The following is a 25,575-nucleotide window of genomic DNA, read 5'->3' on the forward strand; positions in this document are numbered from 1 at the left end:
CTGTGGCTGGCTTGCATGTTTACTCAGAAGGAATTCCCAGTATTTATATGGACTTGCTCCTGACAAAGTATGCATACAATTGCAACCTCCATTGTAGACTACCTCTAGTAAAGCAATGATTTTGGGTTGATTCTGATGAAGATTTATTTCCTCTTAGGTTAATTTGCATGTACTTCCTGCCACATGTACCCTCATTCACCATGATTCTTCCTCTAAAATTTTGATTGGCAATGACTTGAGCTTTTCTTTTTCCTTTTGATATATGCAGTGTGGGGGGGGGGGGATGGAGCTTACTGTCGTTCAGATTGCTAGCTCTTCCCCTAGTTTTGTCAAACGGTCTCTTTCTGGATGGGGGAAATGGAAAAACTTCATTTGGGGGATGTTACTGTGAGTGGTGGGTTCTGTTCAGGTGATGGCCAGAGAGCCAAATGGTTCAAGTTCAAGTAGGCATTCCAGCAGGGATAAGACTCTTGTCAGATAAGACTCTGGTTAGGGGTGTAGCTCAGGCTGAATAAATACATGCCTGCTTGTTATGCACTGAGTGAATAGGATCCAAAATGCAGCAGTCTGATTGGTCCTAGAACAATGCAGCAGTATGATTGGTCTGCAGGAGCCACCCAATCCAGCTCCAGATGGAAGTGAATCCACAACCTGATTGGCCTGCAGGAGAATTCCAGAATTAGCCATTCACGTGCATCCCATTGTGTAAATAATGTATAGAATGCAGATACTTTGGGGAAGCATTTTTCCTCCTCACCACTGTGAGCTGAATAAAGAGCATGAAATCCACTCTCGACTCTGAGTATATTTCACTGCTTAATAGGCTCAAATGTTGCTTCAGTACCAGAGAACTCTAGAATGAGGCTCATACACAGTCAGAGTGGCCAGTTGCACCTCCATTGCGAGAAGCCTCTTCCTCCTGATTTATCAGAATTGGCTCCAGTGCTGTTGGGGAAAATGTGGCTTTGGTATTGTTTCTAGGCTGCAGTCTTTGGGTTCCAAGGGTGATGGTAGCATGGCCTCCACCTGGAGATGTGCTGGCAAGATGGACTCCTCATGCATAGGAATTATGGAGAAATGCAGTCATTGTTTAGTGCTGAGGGTAATTCCTTGCTCTAGTCATTTTCCCTTTTACAGTCCATGGCAGCCTGAGGGCCACAACATGCTATGAAAGTTGTTGGGTGGAATATCTTGGTTTGGCTTGCTACAATATTTGTGGTTAGAGTCTTAAGTTCTAGAAGCTTCTGGCTTTGGGCAATGTGCACACATATATGACATATGGTGATTTGAAAGCTTTGGAAGTGTTGAAGATGTTGAACAGGACTTTCTCAGTGGTGGTACCTGTGATTTGGCATGATTTGCTGAATACAGGCCAGTTTTTCTTTATGTTTATGTTCCTTTCATTGGCAAATGTAAATGCTTTTTCTTTGACTTGCATTCTCTGGTGAATGACACTTGCTCTGTTACTTGGATTTCAGATTGCTATACTTTGGTGTTTGGCACCCAAGTGTTGGGATGCGTCCAAGGGAACGGGGGCAATTTGCAAGCCCCCAGCTGGCTCCAGCCCACCGGCCAGTAGCTGGGCAATTTCCGGTCCTTGGCTCAGCATCAAGCAGCGACCCGCAGCTTCAGAAACCTTCAGAAGCTGGAGCATGCTGTAATCAGCAGAGTAAATAACTCTTCACAACAGAAGGGCAGAAAGAGACATATGTAAAGCATATTTAAAGGTAAAGGGACCCCTGACCATTAGGTCCAGTCACGGACGACTCTGAGGTTGCGGTGCTCATCTCGCTTTATTGGCCAAGGGAGCCGGCGTACAGCTTCCGGGTCATGTGGCCAGCATGACTAAGCCGCTTCTGGCGAACCAGAGCAGCGCACGGAAACGCTGTTTACCTTCCCGCCAGAGCAGTACCTATTTATCTACTTGCACTTTGATGTGCTTTCAAACTGCTAGGTTGGCAGGAGCAGGGACCGAGCAATGGGAGCTCACCCCGTTGCGGGGATTCAAACCGCCGACCTTCTGATTGGCAGGCTCTAGGCTCTGTGGTTTAACCGACAGTGCCACCTGTGTCCCTTAAAGCATATTTGCAAACAGTTTATTCAGAACAAAGAAAACATGTCTGCTCCTTTTCGTGTCCAAGCAAGCAGCATAAGCAAAAGCTATACAAAAAACGGAAGTTCCCAGCAAGCTATGCTGTAAACAGGCATGTGACACACAACAATCATGCCTGTTCCTTTTAAGGTGGAACAGAATATCCTAACATCAAGTAGTCCATATTCTCTACCATGACAGCTAAATCCTTCAATTTATGCAAATCAGTATATTTCCATTATTTCGCCTGGTATGTTCTATTTCATTATTTATTCTAGTTTTGCTAGGCAGAACAAAGCGCCATCCAGGATGCCAAAGCTCCACCTTCTGAACTCTGGAAATCCTACTGAGCCTTCTTCTAACCTGGGACATTTTAACAAGCAACAGATAGTTATGTTCAGGAATACATATGTGCTTTTGAGAGTTTTTATAGCATGAACAGTCATTTCACCTATATTGATTTGGAACTAACAATTAGCAAAATGGAAGTGATAATACTGGAATTGGCTACCATCACCAAAACGTGTTTGGGCATAAAGCTGCAGAATAAATTTAAATGGTGTTACCAGAAATTGAAGCAGGTTACGGACATGACAAGGCAGTTAAGAATTTTCTAAAATGGATTGTAACATTCATTTTAGAAAATTCTAACTGAGTCGTTTCCAGAAAGGTGGAGTAACAGATTTGCTTCATTTGAAACACATAGCCGAACAGGCACTTTGTGTTCTAATCTTAACCACAGAAGCACATTAACTTCATAAAATGTTGCTTTCAACTTTGGTCTTACGTAAGAGATTACATCCCTGAAATAATTGTGTGCTCAGAAGAGAGAGCTTTATCATGCTATTAATCTTGCGCTCTCTCTCTCTCTCTCTCTCTCTCTCTCTCTCTGTGTGTGTGTGTGTGTGTGTGTTTGCTCACTTCTAATTTGATTTCCCCTTCTTCCCAAGCTAGTGTCTTTTAAAATTAAGACTCCCAGAAATGATTGTATAGATCATTAGTGAAGAGTCACTGCTTTGGAAATTAGTATAAATTGGTGTAGGCTTTGAAGGGAGACTGTCTAAATGGAAGGATGGATCCTGCAGATACGTTCAGAATAAACCTTAAAATTTTATGTAAATCTAGGTGTATGGAATAGTATCATAATCTCTAACTTCCAATTTAAAATGGACAGTCTCAATGTGCATTGGAGTGCTGCAAGTTCAACCAGATATCTTTTTAAAATAACTTTTTATTTTTACAATTTTATAAGGGCACAAATGAATGCTTGCTGTTTCCCTTAAAAGGACACTTATTGATAGATCAGATTAATTACTGCAGGCTTTTTGCCTTGAAGCAGTTGAAGCTAAATTCTTAAACATTGTTATTAACATTAGTCATTTAATGATAGATACGTAGAATAGTTTTTGATACCGTGTACAGTATCCCCTATACATTTTGGAAAGTGGTTTGTCTGTCTGTCTACTTGTCTCGTCTCTATACCTCTAGAGATATCATCACCAAATTGGCACGAGGGTTTCCAAGTTGGGGTGACAGCCATTTGGACACAAGGCACCATTTTGAATCAGGATGTCAAACCAAAACATGGCTTTAGCATGCTTGCACCCCCCTTTTTTTAACATAGTTTTGGCCTCCTCTTGAGTTATTGTCGCAAAAATTCGCACCAGGGCACAAACTGTACCATCCATTAAAAATCACTTTTTGTTCGTTTGTTTCTAAAAATACCCAGTCAATCACCCCTCACTTGTACCAAATATTTTCCTTCAACCTGTTCCTTGCTTGGTATGTGTTATGGCTCGTTGACTAACAAATCTAGATTGAATAATTGGCATTAGTAAAGTGTTAAACACACTTCTTTTTTTAAAGGCTAATTGTTACAGTCAGATTACTAGCACATGTGCTTTGGAAACTATTACAGGGCAAATTGTTGCAGTTGGAATGAAATTCAGACTATGGCTGTGCTGAGCAATGATATTTGGTGTGAGGAAGGGGAGTGTAACCTGTTTTTCATCTGTGATTTTTTTTTAATGATTATTGTATTACATTCATATTTTCTCCAAGCAGGTCAACAGGGCATACATGGTTCTCCCCCTTCTCATTTAATCCCCAGAACAACCCTGTGATATAGGTTAAGCTAAGAGACAGTGTGAGCTTCCTGGCCGAATGTGAATTTGAGCCCTAGTCTCCCAGTTCTGTAACACCACCCTGACTCTCTGGCTGAAATGTTACGAGAGTATGCCACTGTGGTTTAATGTCAGAGGCTTTGGGTTAGGGGTGTGTGCGTGCGTGCATGTGTGCGTGCATGCGTGAGTGCATGCTCAGATGCACTTTCTTATCACTTCATAATTTATATACTAATGCCAAGTCTTTGAGGGCTTGTGCTCAGGCCCGTACGCCAGCCATGTACAAAGGTCAGATATCAGCAGACTCTCTGTAACCTAAGGAAGCAGAACCTCAAAACATCCCATTGAAGAGGATGGAAGAAGAGATATGAAGGGTGTTTCTACGCCGCGTGATCATGTGCATTCAGTGTTGCATGCAGGCACCTTTTTGGGTTGCTATGCACACGGCATCATTCCCATGCCATCTCTGTCCCACACTATTTGCCCATCCCAAGCGCTTTCTGTTGGAGCTGATAGAATCTGTTTTGCACATGTTTACAAAGCAAGCACCTTCCTATTGGGGCAGACCTACTGCTGTTGCAGCGCGGTGCCACTCCCCCTCTCAATGTCCAACTTGTGTATGAATGAAGCAGGCAAAATAGGAAGCAGTACTGTAGTCACCTGTGTACGTCAATATATATCCTCTGGATATCAACTTACCCGTTTCCAGCCCCTCTTTTTCAAAAGACAGTGGGGGTTGGGGAGGAATGCCTGTGGAAATGCTAATTAAGGGGAAGGGAATAGAAAACAGCATTGTTGCGCTAGTTTGAAAACATGCTGCTAAAGATGATGTTACCGTGCAAAGGTGTGTACATTTGCAAACGTTCAGTATGAAAGAAAACAGCCTGTGTGCTTCAAAGGTTGCATGCGTACTCAGCCATAGATATATAAAGGACGCCACAGGGGACCATCACATTGTCATTTCCTGGTTCACAATGAGAAACTGTTTTTAAGTGTCCCTAGGGCAGGGCCGGATTTAGGTTTGATGAGGCCCTAAGCTACTGAAGGTAATGGGGCCCTTTATATGTCCAGCTGTCCTTTGTCAACAACAAATTGTCACTGGTTTTTTTGTGTGTTGAATATATGCTACATGGTAATTTATGGACCTAATAGGTATCTAAAGCCATTTGCACATAACAAGATATGTATTTTATCAAAGTAATTGTTGAATTGGAATACAATTAACAAGAAGTATATTAATAGTGAAATAATTATTAAGCTCTAACTGTATGTCGGTTTTATTTTATTTGTTTTTATCTTATATTTTGGAAATGTACATCTAGGTGTGTTTTTTTCCTTTAAATTTTTGGGGGACCCCCAAGAGAGTGGGGCCCTAAGCTATAGCTTGTTTAGCTTATACGTCAATCCTGCACTGCTAGGAACAGAAGCAAGTGCTGCCCGTAGAAATAAATGAAACAGTCCAAGATTGTTCGTCCATCCTAGCCTCCTCCCCATCCCCAAAAGGAACCCAAATAACCTAATAATGACTGAATCAGTGGGCACAGGATACTGATTGTCTTGGTGAGGAGCAATAGAAAACAACAGGGAAGGGAAATGGAATGGAGTATAGAAGCCCCGGACACAAGCACTCCACATTACAACATTTCGTTTGCAGGTTCTTCCTTGTTCCTCCCACAATGAACGCAGCGGTCACTTTGAAAGCAAAAGGGGACCACCATTACCCCAAAAGGGTATTTGCTGCATAGATGAAAAGAAAAATGCATTTTAAACCCACATTAGCAGCACCAAAGTGACCCTCCTGAAGTGCAAGCCTGGGCAGTGTGTATGGAGGTCCTGGGCTGCCCAGATGACAAGGAAAGCAGAGCAATACGATTGGCACCAGCTTGGCTGCAGGAGTTGCTAGAAGGAGGCATTACCATCCAACCATCTTAGGGACTCCACTCTGGATTTGTGTAGGGTTAACTCTTTAGCCTATTCTTCTCCTGAAAGTGTCCCACAAAGCAGTGGAGGTTTAGGACCAGAGTTTTCCTTCTCCTAGATGGCTACCTTCTCAAGTTGATGAGCCTCCATCTGCCCTAGGATAGATGACACTGAACATAACCACTACCAAAACTCCTTCATTGCCCTTACCTGTTTAACTTCTGCCATTGAAAGTTAACCCAGTTGAAATGGCCTAGACTAACAGGATCTAGCAGGTCGCTTTGAAATGATATCATGGAATTTGTGCAGATAAACTAGAGTGTCAGACCTTGGTTAAGGACTTGGTAGAATCCAGCTCCATTCAGTGTACATAGGAGAGTCACTCTGTGCACACATGTGTTGTTTGTTGTAGACATGTGACTATAACACATGCTCATGCATTCACAGTTTTAAGAATGTGTTTGTAAAAAATAGAACACAGTGCTCACAAGTGGGGGACCCGTTCTTTTCTGATTGACAGTTGCCTACTTGGCATGTCTTAGTGTACACACCTTCCCCCTAATGATTGTGTGCACATATATTTCATATTTGGGTGGCAGTCCCAAAATAAGAAACACAACATGTGAAGTCTGTTTCCTCACTATTCAGAAGGAGAGTTATCAACTGGAAGGCCCATGTTGTCAAAAGGTTTGTTTGTTTGTTAGATTTATATTTATATTTATATTTAGGTTGAGAAGTGTTCCCTTTAATTACCAGAGAGGGGAACTTCATTAATGCCAAGACTGCTGTATTATATTGTATGTTTATTTAAAGTCATTGGCCAGGAAGATTCACAGTAAAATGCATAAAATTAAGGAAAGGACATTTATTAATTAGACAGTATCAGGCATTCTGAGGTGTGTCTAAGCATATGAATTTTAAAACCCAAATTCACTTCCATTTAAAATAACTGCACTTACAGCTATATAGAAGATAGATCTGCCTAGCAGTTTGCAGAGCATTTTGAACTAAGGGTTTGCCATGTTCTTCATTCAGACAGTTGTCTACAAACTGGAAGTTAGTCTACCACATGCTAGAGACACCGTATTATCAGTTTGCAAACCAGAGCGCTAAGAGTCCTGTAAGCTTCTGCATTGCCCAGACACACAGAAGGCAGAAAACAGTGGAAAACAATGACACACAGAGAGAAACCCTATGTATTTCAGAACTTGCTAGCTGCAGAGCATTGCACACACAAACATCCCAGGGGCCCTTCTAACATAGAGAACATCCTACCGTACAGATCTTGCCATCATGACAGGCACTTTGCAAGTAATAATAAACGATAGAATATTTGTTAAAGTAGCACCAACCTTGTAATCTGATGCCATCTAGTGTTTGTAAAAGGAACTGTGATTCATCATGAGGCCGGATTCTTTATAGCTTTCTTTCTAACATTAGCATATCTTATTGCCTCCCTGTGGTATTCATATTCTTCTCTCTCTCTCTCTCTCTTAATGACATGAATACAGCCACTGACTGGTTTATGGTAATAGTCTTTTAAAAACTCATTCAGCAGCCACTCTGGCAAAACAAGGTTTAATGATTTATCAGTCACTAATACTGCTGTGGTCTGATCTTCCCACAGAGAACATAGCAAAAGATGGTGACTGGAATCCATTGCCTCAGTTCTCCATTAGAAATAGATGATGGAGATTTCTGCTTAAGGCAGTTTTGTTGTAAAAGTCGACAGAAGGGGGGGGGGGACAAGCGTTTAACTGACCAATTTAATAAAACTGGGGTGAGGATTAAGTATTCGATGCCGAATGGCATGTGACGTAACATGACCTGATTTGCATTGTCCCAGATCTCTACAATATAGGGAAGTGGGGAGGATAGATTGAAATTACAGCAGTGAGGAAGATGGAAACTCTTCTTCCACCCACGCTTATTTATTTAGTCATTTTTCTCCTGGTGGAGTTACTTCCAGTGATGGAGCCTGCGAAGGTTTCAGGCAAGCAAAGATTCCTCTTTCCCCTCCCCTCTTTTTGCACTTTAACACCCATTTTCCACCATCGTGGGAAGGTCAAATTGCAGCCAAGGTTCCATCCTTGGAACCATTAAGAGGCACTCTTAGTACAGGTGAATGCTGGGGAACCCTTCACCTGCAGTCCTAATTCAGTTTGCCACTTCCCTCAATCCAGCCTGACAGACCAATCCCAGCGAGCCCTTCCCACCTGCCAATCATCCCATGCAATTTTATGGAGGTCTGAGATGAAGCCAGTGCACTAGGATTGGGAATAAGTCCTCTGCTTGCTCTTTTAGAATTGCAGAACAGGCAGAGGGGTCTCTGATCTCAGCACTAAGCACCCCGCAGCTGCTAGAATGGGAGATAAACCTTTCTGCTTGAACTTTAAGATCAAAAGGTAACATATCCGCCCAGGCAGGGTAGAAAAAGCAGGCAGAAGGGTCTCTCCAGCCACCTCCACCCCAGGGCTGAAAATGCTGGATGTGTGTGGGTGTGTGCTTGCATGCTTGGTGCCTGTGTCTTTGTGACCATTGTGAGGTGTGAGTAGAGGTATGTGTGTGTCTTCCTTTTTCTTTCTTTTTGTTATGTGCTCGACCCACTAATGGAATGCATTCCCCAGAAGGTTAGCCAAGGGTGAATTTGGCCCTTGACTGAAGTAGGTCCCCCATCTCTGGTATAGACAGTGCTCAGCTCATTGGACCAGTGTGACTCAGTTAACTTCCTATATAAGCTTCCTGCTTTGAAAATATTGTTTGAAAATATAAATTAGAAAGGTGACACAAAAGTAGGGGAGTTGTTTTTAAATTTTGATAACTCGCTTTATTGCACAATTGTTTAAATTGGTACACTGGGGGGGGTAGAATACCATTCTGTTTATACTTGGCTTTCACTTATTGCAAATTAACATAGACCACATTTCTCTTCAGCTTCCATCTTTCCAAGCAAATTATGTGTTGTATCTGTAGTTTTATTCTGTCTGTCTATATATTACTGCTTATTTTTAAAATTGTTGCTAACATTCATATCCTATCCCCAGGGCAGCTAACAAAACAAAACAAAAAAATGAATTCAGTATCTAAGAACTCCCAAATTACAATTAAAACTCCTGAATTACAGTTAAAATAAACCATATTAAGAAACCAGAAATAATACAGCAAAGAACCAAGATCCCTTTGTGAAGACCTTCCTGCTAACCTTGTAAAAGCTGTAAGGGAGCTAACTGGCAAACATTTATAGGAAAATAATTCCATAGCAGAGGTGCCACCCTAAAAATGTCCAGAGCTCTTCTGAAATATTGATTATTCCTCAAGATCTGGTTCCCATAACTGAATGCAGTCCTTCAATCTGATCATTACCAAATTCTGTGCTGGTGTCACTTACCATAACCTGGAGTTCTGCTAATGCAAGCTTACCCAATTTATAACCATCAAGCCAAACACTACCTACCAGATATGCATTGTGACCCACCGGGGAAGGACTCAGTATAAACCTGGGACTGCAGAAATGAGAGGGGGGTGTCAAGCCACACTGTTACCAATCCAATCAGCCTTGCTGTTTTTTCAAGTATACTCCTAAGATTCCAGAAATCTCCATGTTGACCAGGAAAAATGAAGAAGCTTAGGCATACAGGGCTAGAAAGCTACGGTTGGTATTTGCTGGCCTTGATTTTAATTTATCATCTAGGTACTCTCACAATTTATACATACCAGTGCGAGAATTCTGGAACATGCAGGTGCTTTCATTGTCTGATCTGTAGCCTAATTAAGTCATCCCATAAACTTCCTAATTTGGTAATCCTAGAGCCCTGGCAGAAGAAGTTGCATGTTCTGGCAGCAGTGCTACCAGCTGTAGCCGCATTAGGACACATTGCCATAACTTAAGGTTAGTGTCTCCCAACATACTGAAATTCTATTTGAACACTACATGTCTTTGCACTTGCTGCTTGTGGTGCAAGTTTCAATGGTATGCACACCTGGGTTTTCTGCGGTACTCCAGAAAAGTCCCCACCCATCCGTTCTATTATTTAGCTTGTTAGTTCCCATCTTTAACTTGCAAGGTCCCAGGGTGGCTTACAGCATTAAAACACAGTAACAAAAACAATTCAGAACAGCTAGGTAAACCTCATCTCTTGGAATGGAATATTTAGGAGATCTGTCCCCTCAAACAGAGCAGTGTTTGGTTCTCTCACCTGTTTTTTGCTATATAATAATAATAATAATAATAATAATAATAATAATAATAATTTATTATTTATACCCCGCCAATCTGGCTGGGTTTCCCCAGCCACTCTGGGCGGCTTCCAACAGAATATTAAAATACAAAAACCTATTAAACATTAAAAGCTTCCCTGAACAGGGCTGCCTTCGGATGTCTTCTAAAAGTGTGGTAGTTGTTCTTTTCTTTGACATGTGGTGGGAGGGCGTTCCACAGGGCGGGTGCCACTACCAAGAAGGCCCTCTGCCTGGTTCCCTGTAACTTGGCTTCTCGCAGCAAGGGAACCGCCACAAGGCCCTCGGCGCTGCTCCCCTAAGATTGTTCCAACCTGGTTCAGTCTTTGTGGCGTCTCTCCTGGAACGATGACTTCAACTCTAATCAGATTGGCTCCTCTTCCTTTCCCTTCAGTTTTTGTTATTTTGCCTTCGATTTAGTTAGGGGCTGAAGGGAATGCACAGCCTTGGGTTCCTACTTTCAAGGAAAGCCGCCATAAGATTCCTGGGGTAGGCAGTGATGTGTTCTCTCCTCCAACGCTCCTCCTCTTCCTTCCTCTTCTTGTCACCACCACTGTCCTTCTCTCTCTCTCCCCCCCCCATGTAGTTCCTATTCCTATTCCTCCATTCATAATTATTCATAGAATTGTAGAGTTGGAAGGGACCAAGAAGGTCATCTATGCCCAACCTGTGGCTCAAACTCACGACCCTGAGATTTAATAGTCATTTTCTACCAAGTGACCTGTTATTATTTTTGCTGTCACATTAGTGGTAGCAGTACTGGTTGTTTCCCTAATGCTTCCTCCCTCTCCTCCCTGCCTTGTTTTGAGAAAGGGCTGGGGTGTACATGGCCTTCCTCAGAGCAATGCAGTCTAGATGCGGTAGCCAGGAGAGCACCACTGCTGCTGCAACAGCTAGATTAAAAATGTCCAGGTTCACCGTATTTCTTGCTGCTGTGGGAGCTGCGATTGGCTGCAACCTGACCTGACATGCAAAAATTCAAGAAGTGGAGGCATTTCTGATATTGCACAGGTACAGGAGCAGGGTCACCTAAAAATGTGGCAGCTGTGGTACAGTTACATCTCACGTGATCCATCTCTCCTGTGTAAATGCTGGATTTAGATCATAGCAGCGACAGGGAAACACATAGCTTCTGTCGTTATAAACCAGCTGTTTTTCTGTGCTGTTATTAAAAGGACCTACAGGTGGTGCTGTGGGTTAAACCACAGAGCCTAGGACTTGCCGATCAGAAGGTCGGAGGTTCGAATCCCTGCAACGGGGTGAGCTCCCATTGCTCGGTCCCTGCTCCTGCCGACCTAGCAGTTCGAAAGTACGTCAAAGTGCAAGTAGATAAATAGGTACCGCTCCGGTGGGAAGGTAAATGGCGTTTCCGTGTGCTGCTCTGGTTCGCCAGAAACGGCTTAGTCACGCTGGCCACATGACCCGGAAGCTGTACGCCGGCTCCCTCAGCCAATAAAGTGAGATGAGCACCGCAACCCCAGAGTCAGTCACGACTGGACCTAATGGTCAGGGGTCCCTTTACCTTTACTTAATACTGTCCTTTCTTGAATGTTGTTGGCATCCGTCTGTCAAGAGACAATGGGAGTATTCCTCTGGGGTGAAGTCAATCTACTGCATTAGCAGCAGCAAAATGACCTCCTGGGCTGCCCAGATGACAAGACGCCCTTCTTGGCATCGCTGTTGAACACAGTCTACTTTTAAAATACACACTGTCTACTTTTAAAATAATCGACAAGGCACTGTAGAATTTTAAAAGCTAAGCAGTAAGGAGCCGAATCGTTTTGGTGAAAGAAAAGGGTTTAAACTTTCAGGCCACTTCTAGTGCTGTTGTGCTTAGTGAACCATTTTTCAATATTGACTATATCACTATAAATCAGTAGAATTGTGGCACATTTGAAGAGACCTCTTTAAAAGCTTTGAGGGTTCCTTGTTATTGTTACTAAATCTCTCATGCAATAAATCATTACAAGTTTGCTTTAAAGCAGAGCATAATTCCCGTCCCTTGTTCTCTGTGTTGTTTGTTTAGCAATTGCCGGTACATAAGAAACTGCCTCATTCTAGGTTAGACTTTTATTTCTTTTTTCAAGAATGGTGGGTCTGAACAGAGAGTGGCTTTAGGAATATTCTCCTTCATATGACAGTTGTGTGTAGTCAGTCAGTGTGAAAATATGTCCGGTAGAACTATGTTAAAGAGAATGTGGTATGACATCTGCTGGGGGGGGGGGGGGAGCTAAATTATTTAAGGAAAATGCTGCATAAAGGATTCACTGATCTGAGTGAAACACTAGAGGCTAAACTACCTGCTTTATTCCGCTTCTGATATATTTCTGAAATACCATTTTATATTGAGTTTGCAACAGGGAAATTCACATTAACAAAAATCAAAGCTCCACTGAAATTAATATATAAAATTTAAAAGCCCTAGGAAAATCAAACTACCAGTGGTTTTTTGTGTGTGCTTTTTTCTACATACCAGTCAAATACTTCATAGTTTACTCTTGAAAGAAGTCAGAGGTTCTTATGACATATAGGGGAAGGCGAAAAAGCTATGTATAAGAATGTCACTATGTGACATACAACTTTGTGTGACTGAACTTCCAGTCACACAACAGGGCCTCCTGTTTCTCTCCTCCATCTGCACCTCCAAAATCTATTGCAAAGGGTTGGGTAATTTTCTGGAGCAGATTTGGGAGTTCAGTGCACGCTGCTTTATTTGGAAACAATTTCTTTGGCTGTGATATTTACGCTGAGGTCAGAAACATCTGGAGGGCACTAGGTTGGAGAATACTGCCCTAAACTCTGCAAATCAGCCCAAATGTGTATTTTCCTGTTAGGACAAGCACAAAGATGGCCTTACTCTCTGCGCTGGAAGACTAGGTCCCAGTGGGAAAGGGTCAACTCTAGGAAAGTGGAGGTGGGTAGCAGAAATGGATGTTTGATCCATCTCCAAAACAACAACACAAAACCTCAAGGCAATGTATATACTGTTTCGAGTTTGGCTTGGAGTTGCATTTTTCAAAATGTGCTGTTTTCTCTGGATCAGAGAAATCCAAATTTACTGGGGAAACCAGCAGGATGGGGGCTGCTTGAGGGAAACACTACTCAAATGAGAGCCCAAACAGCATCAAATACGCATTTAAACTCAGGTGTGGACAAGCCCTGAATCTGCTAATCAGTAGTGGGGGACTTATCTAAGGCCCACTTGCTCTCCTCACGGCCTGCCTGGCACCATCTGTGCAGCCATAAAGAATTTGATAATAATTTTTATTAGTTTTCAATTACAATCTAATAATAGCCTCATTATAACAATACCAATTTATAATACAATTACTAATACCAATCATTCAAATACCAAATTATATAATTTAGATAAGGTGGGGCCCTGCATGCTAGAATTGATGGTTTGATGATTTTATTTCTACATTCCAAAATCCTATTAATTTCAATGACATTCTGGTCATCATAATAATCCCTTATACAAGAACTGCAATGTTAATAACTTCTATTCGTGTTGACACATTAAATAATTTATAAATCTACAATTACAGATAGGTAGCCGTGTTGGTCTGCCATAGTCAAAACAAAAAATTCCTTCCAGTAGCACCTTAAAGACCAACTAAGTTAGTTCTAGGTATGAGCTTTCGTGTACATGCACACTTCTTCAGATACACTGAAACAGAAGTCACCAGACCCTTCTATATAGTGAGAAGGTGGGGAGGGGTATTACTCAGAAGGGTGGTGGGAATGGGTGATTGGCAGATAGCTGTGATGAGCCTGTTGACGACTCTTAACGGCTGCAATAGGTCTTACAGGAAAAAGCTCATACCTAGAACTAACTTAGTTGGTCTTTAAGGTGCTACTGGAAGGAATTTTTTGTTATAAATCTACAAGTGAGGCACTCAAACTATATGCTTCTTCTTCCTGTGTGTGGCAATTATTCTGCCTGTGGTGTTTCTTCCTGTCCTTGTAAAATGTTATGTCTATATTTTCCTGGTTGTTGCTGTTATCCATCATGCCTTGGGCGGAGCTGATTGTTCTTCCAGAAATTTCTCCCTCACTCTGTCCCGTGCTTCATTGTTTTGCAACTTTAATAACAGCTGCAAAAGTCACTCTGTCCCAATAAATAACCTGTCATCATTTTTCCTCTCAGCCTGGGAAGAAGAGTGTTCTGTCGAACTGCAGATCCCACAAAGAGTTTGTGACTCTAGTCACAAACTAGTCGTAGTTTCTAAGCTTAAACCTACCTCTCACAGGGTTGTTATGAGAGTATAATTGGTGTGTGCAGGGAGGCAGGGTACTATGTATGTTGGTTTGAGTTCCTTGGAGGAAGGGGGGGTATTTAAAAAAATCCCCTGGTGAATAGTTGAGCCTTGTCTTCTTATTGAACCTCATCCTCAGCTACAGTTTCCACAGTCCTTGCAACTCCCTCACTTAACAGGCCTCTGCAAATGCTACTCCAAATGCCAAATGGGATGGTGAGAAAGTAGTTGTTGGTCCACGATAAGAAAGCAGAATTGCTTTCATCCTTCATTTGAGAAGGCAAATTGGGACTTGATGGTAAATGTATCGAATGTTAATGAGACTCGAAGAAGGGTTGGCCATCGGAACAGAAATGTAGTAGCTTGAGGGGAAAACCTTAATTGCTTTTAAATAGGGAAGGCCCTGGCTGAATGAAATTCTAGTTGGAGATATTAAATAAATAACCTCGTCTTCAGATTCATAGAAAAAAAAACAGGCAAAGCCCCAGAGGACCAGAGAAGGGCAAACAGAATTATATTTTTCAAGGGTGTGAATAAGGTAATTCCATCGTACTAAAGGCCAGCCAGCAGCTTGTCAGCACCCTTCAAGTGGCTAGAACAGATCATGAATCAATTTGAGAGAGGCACATCCCCTGCTTAATAACACAGCCGAGAGCTGGGAGACAAAGTCTGTGTAATACATCTTGATTTCAGCAAGGCATTTGATGGAATAGCAGTTGTTATGCTTAGAAGCACAATAGCGTATTAGGGACTAGGCAGAGTTACTGTTGGGGGATTGCCCAAACAGTCGAAAAGTCATCTCCAGCCGATTACTCATTAGTGATTCACTGTCAGATTGGCAGGAGGCTATTTCTAGGTGTTATGCCAAAAACTGGTTTTGCCAGTGATACGAGTGAAATACCGTATTTTACAAATTTGCAGGTAACACAGAGCTTGTTTGCCATACTTATCAGGTTCTTTCTGTCAGGTTCTCAGGGCGCACTGTACTGACTTCTTTGGTACCAGCCTATGACATCAGTTTCATAGAGGCTTCGGTTGCTTTTTATGTATGACAACTTTTTATTGTATTATTAGGATTCTGGGCTGCCCTGGTTATAGCAAATGAGCTAAGGACTTTAACAAACAAAAAGTACAAGTTGCTTACCAATAACTGAGATCCTTCAAGGGATGATCTGTGCATAGCTGTCAACTTTTCCCTTTTTTTAAAGGGAAATTCCCTTATTCCGAATAGGACTCCTCGCAAGAAAAGGAAAAAGTTGACAGCTATGGATCTGTGTAGCCATAAAACCAGCATCAGCTCCAAATCTGGGGGCGGAGGAAGGCCTCAGATTTTGTCTGCTATTTCTTGAGTGGGCTCACCACCTTGCTTAGGTGGTCCTTATGGTATCCTAGACCCAAGTGGCTCAGGGCTTTGTATATCTACAGGACACACGGCAATGTTTTGTTGTACATTCCACTTTGCCTTTTGAGTTCCTACCCCTCCTTGAATGCACACATGGACAGAGCATCCATCCAGGACTGGCATGTATGTGTTCAGGAGTATACTACTCTTAATTTTCCTATTGAGCTTGTTCCATGCAGTTCAGTTGGGAAAATTAAAATATTGGTCTTGGATGGGAGAGAAGCAGGATTTTGTTCCACCGGAAGAGGGACCCCAAAATGGAGAACTTCCTTTCTTTAATAAAGAATGGCATGATCCCGTGATCTAAAGAGGCAGAGCTCATGACACAGGGTGAAGCACTCCCGCCCCACCACTTCTGCTGCCAAGATGGAGGCATTCCAGTGCTTTGGAGTTGCCATTCATCTTCCCTGCCCCTGAGAGAAAGCCGGTCTGCAAAACTTTGAGGAGTGCCCCAGCTCACACCAAGTTTGGCGAGAGACAGGGTGTGGCAACAGAAGTGGGACACGGCTTGATGGGCCAGAAGTTGTCAATTCCCATTTCACCTCAGATGGTGAGACAGGATGGGCAAAGAAGAGGCAGCTGGAGTAGAAACCTGCCCTCTGGGTAGGAATGAACTGGCATTGAGTAGAATGTTGCAGGAGTTCCAGCAAAACATGCCACCCACTTTCATCATTACAAAACATAAGGAATTAGATGGAATTTTATGTCGTTTTCAGTAACTACGGGGTTAAGTTGGGATTGTTATACCAGCAGTTCAGAATCAAGCAACCACTTGTGCCCAGATCCATCATGCTTATAAAAATCAGTGTCTTTTTAAAGAAAAGCCCACACGAGAGAAAATAATAAATTATGGATATATTTTGCTGAGAAATTTTCTTGGTTAGCGGCAGCGATGGGGAAAACGTGCATCCACAAGAGATGAATCTATAAATAGCTCTAACAGCATTGTCTCATCTTTAAAACTCAGTAAGTACAACAAAAAATGCGTCCCTTTATGAAGCTGTTTGAGCAGAGACACAAATGGAAAGGGAAGGCATGTTTCCAGGATAAATAATGTGTGAATATCTCTGACGTGAGGTGGCTTGTATAGAATTTTGTTTTGGAAGCATGTTTCACAACACTTGTAGATGACGTTACACTTTCTTACTAGGATGATTTTAAAAACATGAGTTGGATTCCCTAAGCTTTTTCGCAACAGCCTTTTTTTGATGTGAAATATCTAGGTCAGCCAAGTGAAAAGCTGCACCAGGTTTGAGCTCGTCGTTATTTAAGAAGTTAAAATGGAGTTTGCCACATGTTCTGCATTTGAAGGTTTCTGAAACTCCTGCCAAAGAAGCCATCTCCACCCTGGTAGATGAATACATATTTGGTCTAAGCACATACTTGTTTATCCTATCAGAAATCACTGCAGGATGGTTTCAGTTAACTCAATATTACAGGACAGGATTCCCTGTTGGATGAGGATGAATGCTGGTGGCTAAAAATATTTCTTAGCAGTGAGGATTTGAAAGTTCTGAGCAAAGTGGATTTTCCTTTGGGAAACTGACAACTGTAAGGTATTTAATGTTTTAAGGCTTTGCTGGAGCAGGATAAATGTGAAAACCCAAAGTTCATGTTTTGGCAGTTTAGATTAGCAAAAAAGCAAAGTCTTCCTGGGAAAATGAACAATGGTGGAGTTCAGTGCTGAAATCCAGTAGTTTGAGGAACGACAGCATTGCCAGGTTGCAACCCAGATAACTCATTTTTAACCTTCAGTTGTCTGACTACGGTAAGATACATTGCTACTACTGTATCTGACCTGCTAAAGTCATCAGGACTTCTGTCTTTGCCTACATTCGTTTGAGATTCAAAATTCTCCGGATTGCAACAATTAGTAACCCTTAATCTGTGGAGGGCCAGGGAGAATAGGACTTGATGTTATGCTTTTCACTGCAAGCTAATGTGGCGAGGGCGGGGGGGGGGGATAAGCCATTGAAGCTTTCCCCCATCATTTATTTCCATCTGTGGGGAGGGGGGAAATATCTCTGTGATGCTCCTATTAAAGGCACAAGTGCAGGAATATTAAAAGTAGCCACCCTGGTCTTGTCCGTTCTGTGCCTTGGGCGTTTGGGCACTCTTCAAGTGGCTCACTGTCTCATATGCTTCTTTTATTAGCTTAGTCTGAGTGGTGGGCACTGAGAGTGGACTGCATTTTCTAACGCTCTTCCCTCTTGCATTGCCCCAAACTTCAGTGTAATGTTCTTGGCATCTAGAAGGAGATACTATTTCCCCTGACTAGCTTGTGAGAATTGTTGTACGGGATGGGAAATGTGAACGCTTTGAAGCACAAAATCTGGAAATCCTTTACAAAAGAAAGTTTGAGGTGGCCTAATGGGGAGTGGGGGGGGGGCTGTGAGAAATCCCAAGGGGCTGACAGCTAAAAGCCTCAGCAGATTTGGAAGTAATTGGAGTAAGCTGGGAATGACAGCCTAACATGAATTCACTCCCATGCAGAGCTGCTGAACACAGTATCCAAAAACTGCTTCCAGTGTCAGAGATGCTATCAAGTTCCAGAAGAGCTTACGAAGCTTCATCTTCAGCAGAGGCTAAGAGATCCTTAAGTTCTGAAGGAGAAAACCCAAGGGCTTCTTACTTGCTGTATATTAAAAGAATAGCCGGTTTTCAAATATATCATCATCTTTCTGCTGGGTGTTAATTCTAACAATATCAAAATGTACAAAAGGAGAGTTGGTGGTGTGCAGCTAATGATATCTTTTCATCAGAAAATTCATCATAATTTTATCTTTTCACCAGAAAATTTATCATAATTTTAACTTTTCATCAGAAAACTTATCATCCATAACTCATGATTATAAACCTATTAAAACTTGCAATTAATTATATCATGCTTAATACAGCCATAGCTGCAGTTTAATTTGTTTTATGTCCGTTCCAATGCGATATAATGTCCAGATTTTTGTACTGGTGAAGCCAACATCTTCTAAACTTTTCGGTTTAAAATGTTGCAAAACAACAAATACATTATACAAAAACCACTGGCAAATTCCCCTTACTTCTTTGTGTGCCTGGTACAGAATAGTAATTTATAAACTGGGTTATGCATCAGAAAGTCCATCTATACCATGATCCCTTAGGCAAAGCACCCGCCGTCACTCTCAGACCACCCCAACCTGTAAAAAGAGGATAACAATATAAACCAACTTTGCAAGGGTCTTGTACGAATTGTTGGATAACGTATACGAAGTGCTATGAATGTTGTAAAAGTGCCTTATAAATGCTAAATAATATTGCTTCATTGAGGACCTTCTAATATTTTATTTTACAATATAATTTATAAGGATAGAAGCTTATGGTAATGACTGACGGATGTACCATTCAGTGTGGTATTTTTCTTGAGCAGTGGGCCTAAGAACCTGCTTCCAGTTCATTAGCATTCTTTCCCCGCCCCCCTAGATTTCTGCCTCCAACAGTCTCTGACCTGACTACAATATTCATTTTTCATGTATATAAGCTCAGGGATAAAATCCTTTCTTCTCTTCTCTTCCCTTTACTTGCAGCCTGACCCTGCAGGCCGAGATATTTCTATTCTTCCCATTTTGGAGCACTGTGAAAACACTCACATGACCATTTGGCTTGGCATTGTTTATGCCTACAAAGGCCTACTCATGGTAAGTCTAATGGTAAGTGTAGCTCAGAGCCAGTATGGTGTCATGATAGAATGATGGACTAGGGAGTGGAGAGACCTAAATGAAAATCCCCACTTGGCCATGAAGCCTACTGGGACACTTTCAGTTTTATTTATGTTGTCCTAAAATGGCTAAAAGGGTGGCACTGTGGGTTAAACCACAGAGCCTAGGGCTTGCCAATCAGAAGGTCGGCGGTTCGAATCCCCACGACGGGTGAGCTTCTGTTTCTCGGTCCCTGCTCCTGCCAACCTAGCAGTTCAAAAGCACCTCAAAGTGCAAGTAGATAAATAGGTACCGCTCCGGTGGGAGGTAAACGGTGTTTCTGTGCGCTGCTCTGGTTCGCCAGAAGTGGCTTAGTCATGCTGGCCACATGACCCAGAAGCTGTACGCCAGCTCCCTTGGCCAATAAAGCGAGATGAGCGCCGCTACCCCAGAGTCGGCCACGACTGGACCTAATGGTCAGGGGTCCCTTTACCTTTACCTAAAATGGCTAAAATGTTAGGTTGCTGTTTTGCTCAAATGAAATTAAAACCCAAAGTTCTAATGGTAATGTAGATAGAGACTACAGACTCCTCCCTCATGAGGAAGACTGAGTTGAGTGAGCCATTTATCATCACGTATTCCATACTCTCCCATGTCACTGATAAGTGTGGGTTGGTGTCTGTTTTGAAACGATGGCAGCCTTTTAAGTGCCCTGCAGGCAGCTGAAGAAGTAGGCTGTAACCTCTGAGAGTTGATGCCATGTTCTTATGGGTTACTAGCCAAAAAAAAGCTGATTGATAAATATTTTAAATAGCTTAATACAAATGCCCCAGTATATTTAAGGTAGCAAGTGCAATTCTTTTAAAATAAATGAGCCTTTTAACCATTTATCATAATTAAGCCTTTTTACCAATACGAAACAAGTTTATCTCCCATATCATATTTCCTATCCGTAAGAGAAGACCCAGGAGATGTGGTAGTTTATGTGCCCCGTGCTTGCACGCACATCACTCAATATCACACCTGTAATTCATGCCCAAGTGGTTAGGAGGTGGGTCATGTAATTATATACCTCACAAGCAACCACCCCTCCCCCCCCAATTAAATTAAATACTAGTGGGCTAAATAGTTTCAGAGGTAGAGTATGGAATCACTCAGTGGAAGTTAAATGTGCTTAACTTTGCCTGGATCTCGCCCTGTCTTGCATTTGTCAACATAAGCTGCTTAAAGCAGAATGCAGATAGAAATAGAAACAGAACTCTTTTGATGTCTGGTATGCAAACCTATCACTGTGCTTATTGTGTTAACAATCATCACTTCCTTCTCTCTTTCTAATTTCAGCTATTTGGTTGCTTTTTGGCTTGGGAGACTCGAAATGTGAGCATTCCTGCTCTGAACGACAGTAAATACATTGGCATGAGTGTTTACAATGTGGGCATCATGTGCATCATTGGAGCTGCTGTTTCCTTTCTCACACGGGACCAGCCCAATGTCCAATTCTGCATTGTGGCACTAGTCATTATATTTTGTAGTACTATTACGCTCTGCTTAGTCTTTGTTCCTAAGGTAAGCACATTGACTCATTATGGGTCTGTTATCTGCATATAATTTTTGTAGGACTATTAAATTCACTCCTGCACTGGGAAATTCTCCTGCACAAGCCCCACTGAACTGAACCGGAACAGCAAAAGGACATGGTTGCTCACTGGATTGTGCCCATGATTCTTAAAGCGTAAGTTGAGAGCCAGCATGGTTTTAGTGGTTACAGTGTTGGACTAAGACTGGTGAGACTCGGGTGAAGCTTATAGGGTGGCTTTGCACCAATCACTGCATCTCTCAGCATAATCTGCCTCTCTCAGGGTGGTTCTGAGAATAGAATGAGGGAAGGGGTCCACATCTGCCATATTGAGTTCCATGAAGGAAAGGTGAAATATCACCTTCCTAAGGCTATGCAGTTATTCCATCAGGTAGTTGCCCTGGTCCCTCCATATCTTGATTAGACAGAAATCTACTTCTGTCTAGAACTGACAGAGCAAAGCTTTGTCTAGGGCAGTATCACTTGTGGGGACTGGTTATCTATGAATAAATTACACATAAGAATCTAGATGTCAGAGAGAAGTTTCTTTTAATACTAAGTGGGTTAAACCACAGAGCCTAGGACTTGCTGATCAGAAGGTCGGCAGTTTGAATCCCCGCGACGTGATGAGCTCCCGTTGCTCGGTCCCAGCTCCTGCCAACCTAGCAGTTCGAAAGCACGTCAAGTGCAAGTAGATAAATAGGTACCGCTCCGGCGAGAAGGTAAACAGCGTTTCCATGCGCTGCTCTGGTTCGCCAGAAGCGGCTTAGTCATGCTGGCCACATGACCCAGAAGCTGTCTGCGAACAAATGCCGGCTCCCTTGGCCTATAGAGCGAGATGAGCGCCACAACCCCATAGTTGGCCACGACTGGACCTAATGGTCAGGGGTCCCTTTACCTTTACTTATTTGTAATACAGTCATACCTTGGATCCCGAATGCCTTGCTACTCAGACGTTTTGGCTCCTGAACACCGCAAACACGGAAATGAGTGTTCCAGTTTGCAAATGTTCTTTGGAACTCAGTGTCCGACGGAGCTTCTACAGCTTCCTGCAGCCAATCAGAAACCGCGCTTTGGTTTCCGAACATTTTGAAAGTCGAACAGACTTCTGGAACGGATTCCGTTCGACTTCCAAGGTATGACTGTAATACAATATATAACTATATAGATGTGAATATTTATAAAAGTATACATACAGAAATAGCCAGCATTATTAGATACAAAAATTATATCACATAGGGGTTTACTTCATCCTGCATTTTCCCATTCCAGTAAAAAAAGGGGGGGGGGAGCAAACTCCATTTTTCAATTAAAAATATTGTTGCTTTGACTCCCTTCCGTAACCATATTTGTAGCTTTAACTATTTGGGCTTTACCCCAGATTTTAATTGATCATTCCTCTATCTTTGCCATTCCTGGATTTTTCCATGCCTGAGCTATGGCTATTCAGGATGCAGGAAGTAAATGAAGGATCATTTCCTGACCCTTTCAGGGAAAGGTTTCTAGCCTGGCCTTATCCCTGACATGCTGGCTTTTGGTGTTCTTTATTCAGTCATGAGCCCACACCTGTAATCTTCAGCAATACAGCTGAGACACACCTCAGGGAGAGCTAGGTCTAAGAGAAGGCAGAAGCAGCACGTATAATGGACAAAGAAAGTGCTCAGGCACAGAGCTTTAAAGCACAGACCTCTGCCTAGAAACATGGTGCAAAAAGAAGTCTGGGTGAGCCCTTAGGAAGCTCCACAGCTCTGCCCCACCACATAATGTCACTAGAGAGAGCCGTGGTGATTTCCCATTATTGTGAAATATCAGGTTTTCACAATTAACATTGCTGTTAACATTGCATGGGCAAATTATTTAAAGGCTGAGATGACTACTACTACTTCATATCCTCCTAATGTTGTGGCTCAGAAAACAGTGATAGGCTGGATATGGGCCAATAAATTGATGCTGAATCCTAGTAAGATTGAGATGTTATGTGTTCCAAGATATTGACTCTGGGAGGTGGGAATATGGGCAGGGCCGCAATGCCCTGGAAAAAGCAGGTCTATATTTTAGGAGTACTCCTAATATACATATCAATATTGATAGATAGACCCACTCCATTCTTTAATTGTTAATTGTTTAAACTAATTTTGTTGTTTTACATTGTCATAAGCTGCCGTGAGGTCTTATAGTGAAGGGTGTGTAATAAACGTCAATCAATAAAAAATAATGAATGTACAAAGTCCATCTACTTTGGGCTGAAACACTTACCCAGATTGGCATATGAATGGAATTTTCTAATCTCTTTGGCCAAAGTTTAGTAAATTATCTCAATACTGAAGAAGGGAACTCTAAAAGGAGAAATGGAATTGGGTGGGTGTGTTTGAAAGTTGTTTTCAGATCCCTTCAAATATTACCTTCCAGGGGAGGTTTGGAAGCCACAGGGATCATTTCTGCATTGCATCAGTAATGTCAGAAATCTGTGATTCCTAGGAGAAGTCTGGTTTCCTGGAGGTTTGACACTAGTGTGGGAAGAAGGCATATCAGCAGCCCTTTACACATTATTTTGAGCTTCGAACATTAGCTAAGTAGCTTGTTAAGGTGCCTTTGCTAAATTATGGGAAGTAGTCACACATTTGAATGCACGTTCAATGAATATTTTGGGGGGCACAGATACACAAAAATAAAATGAGATATTCTTCAACTTTCAGCTAATCACACTGAGAACAAATCCAGATGCTGCCACCCGAAACAGAGGACTCCAGTTCACTCAGAACCAGAAGAAAGATGACTCAAAAACATCAACGTCAGTCACCAGTGTCAACCAGGCCAGCACATCGAGGTTGGAAGGCCTACAGTCAGAAAACCACCAGCTGAGAATGAAAATAACAGAGGTATTGCTAAGTGTGTGTTCTGGGTTAGACTGTTCTGTCTTGCGGGCATTGCATGTATTCTCAGTTTGCAAGGCCATCAAGCTATCTGAAACTCGAGAGTCAAAACAGGTGAGGTACATGACTGGATCTCTCGATGTTTTGCTTTTCACTTAGAAGCAACCGTGGGACCCATATTGGATCCAGTACGGGGCAGGAGTGTGGAGGGAGTTTGACCATTTCTCCTATCTAAATTGCTTCTTCCCTGAAGATGCTCTCACTGTGTTTTTCCCCCGATGATGCTCTGTGTTTGCAGCAACCCCCCCCCCCCTTAATTTCACATATACACTCCTGGAGGGGTCAAACTGGCAGTGGCTGACCAGGAACAACACCTTGACGTTGTAGCGGTTGTAGCTCAATGAATATGTTGACCCAGTGTGAGGTGGCTGTGAAAAAGATGGATTCCATGCTACGGATCGTTGGGAAAGGAATTAGAAATCAACTTGCCGGTATCATAATGGCACCATACAAATCTATGGTGTGACTGCATATGGAATGCTCTGTGCAGTTCTGATCGCCTTACCTCAAAAAGTTTATTGAAGAGTTGAAAAAGGTTCAGAAAAAGGGCAAATTAAATGATCGAAGGGATGGAACAACTCTCCTATGAGGGAAGGTTTAAGCATCTGGGACTGTGTAGTTAAAGAGATAAAAGGATAGAAGTTTATAAGAATTATGCATGGCATGGAAAGACGTGGACTAGAACAAGTTGTGACTAGTCTCATAACACTAGAATTTGTGGGCATTCAACGAAGCTGAACGAAGTTTCAGGGCACTGTGTTCTGGGTTATAGTTGGGGCACCTGCTGTCACATAACTGCTTATTAATTGGGGCAGAAAGTTAAGCACATTTGGATCCCACTGTTCTTACATCCCTCTTGCTGAACTCAGTGTGATGTAAAATACTACTATCTAGCCAGATTACACGCTAATTTAGCTTTACTCAGCGATGGTGTCCCAGGACAGAAAAAGGGAGAGGGGATCGCTATAGTATGAGTTTTACTGTCATCTCTCTGCTACGAACCTGTGGGTTTGATGTGAAAACTTCTGTTTTATCTCTTAGAAAAGATGATGCTTTTTCAGCTCACCTAGATCCTTTCATCTTAGATTAGAACATGTATTCTTTTTTTATTAGATCTGCCACCTTTTAAAGTATACTTGTTACGTAATTCTATCTCCTTTATTTATCCCTTTATGGAAGTGAGCTGTTTCAACGGCACTGCCTCCAAGTTTCTAGGCATGAGTGCAAACTACCTATTTGTTTCCATCCACCCAAAGGAAAGGATGCAGTCTGCCTTTTTCGTTGTTGCTGAAGGCACATTTGCAGATTCTTTAATTTCTAAAACAGCTCTTTTGCACATAACTGCTCCTGCACAAAACAGCTGTAT

General features: G+C 42.2%; 1 protein-coding gene across 1 annotated transcript in view; it reads left to right on the forward strand.

The window, feature by feature from the left end:
- Positions 1-25,575, forward strand: part of GABBR2 (gamma-aminobutyric acid type B receptor subunit 2) — a 301,965-nt gene that overhangs the window by 264,264 nt on the left and 12,126 nt on the right. Inside the window, exons 14-16 of the mRNA XM_081872653.1 lie at positions 19,590-19,700; positions 21,042-21,266; positions 23,973-24,155. Coding sequence (XP_081728779.1) covers positions 19,590-19,700; positions 21,042-21,266; positions 23,973-24,155 — 519 coding nt within the window. The remainder of the gene's footprint in view (positions 1-19,589; positions 19,701-21,041; positions 21,267-23,972; positions 24,156-25,575) is intronic.

The sequence above is a fragment of the Podarcis erhardii genome, assembly GCF_964252035.2.
Source record: "Podarcis erhardii genome assembly, chromosome: 8".
NCBI lineage: Eukaryota > Metazoa > Chordata > Lepidosauria > Squamata > Lacertidae > Podarcis > Podarcis erhardii.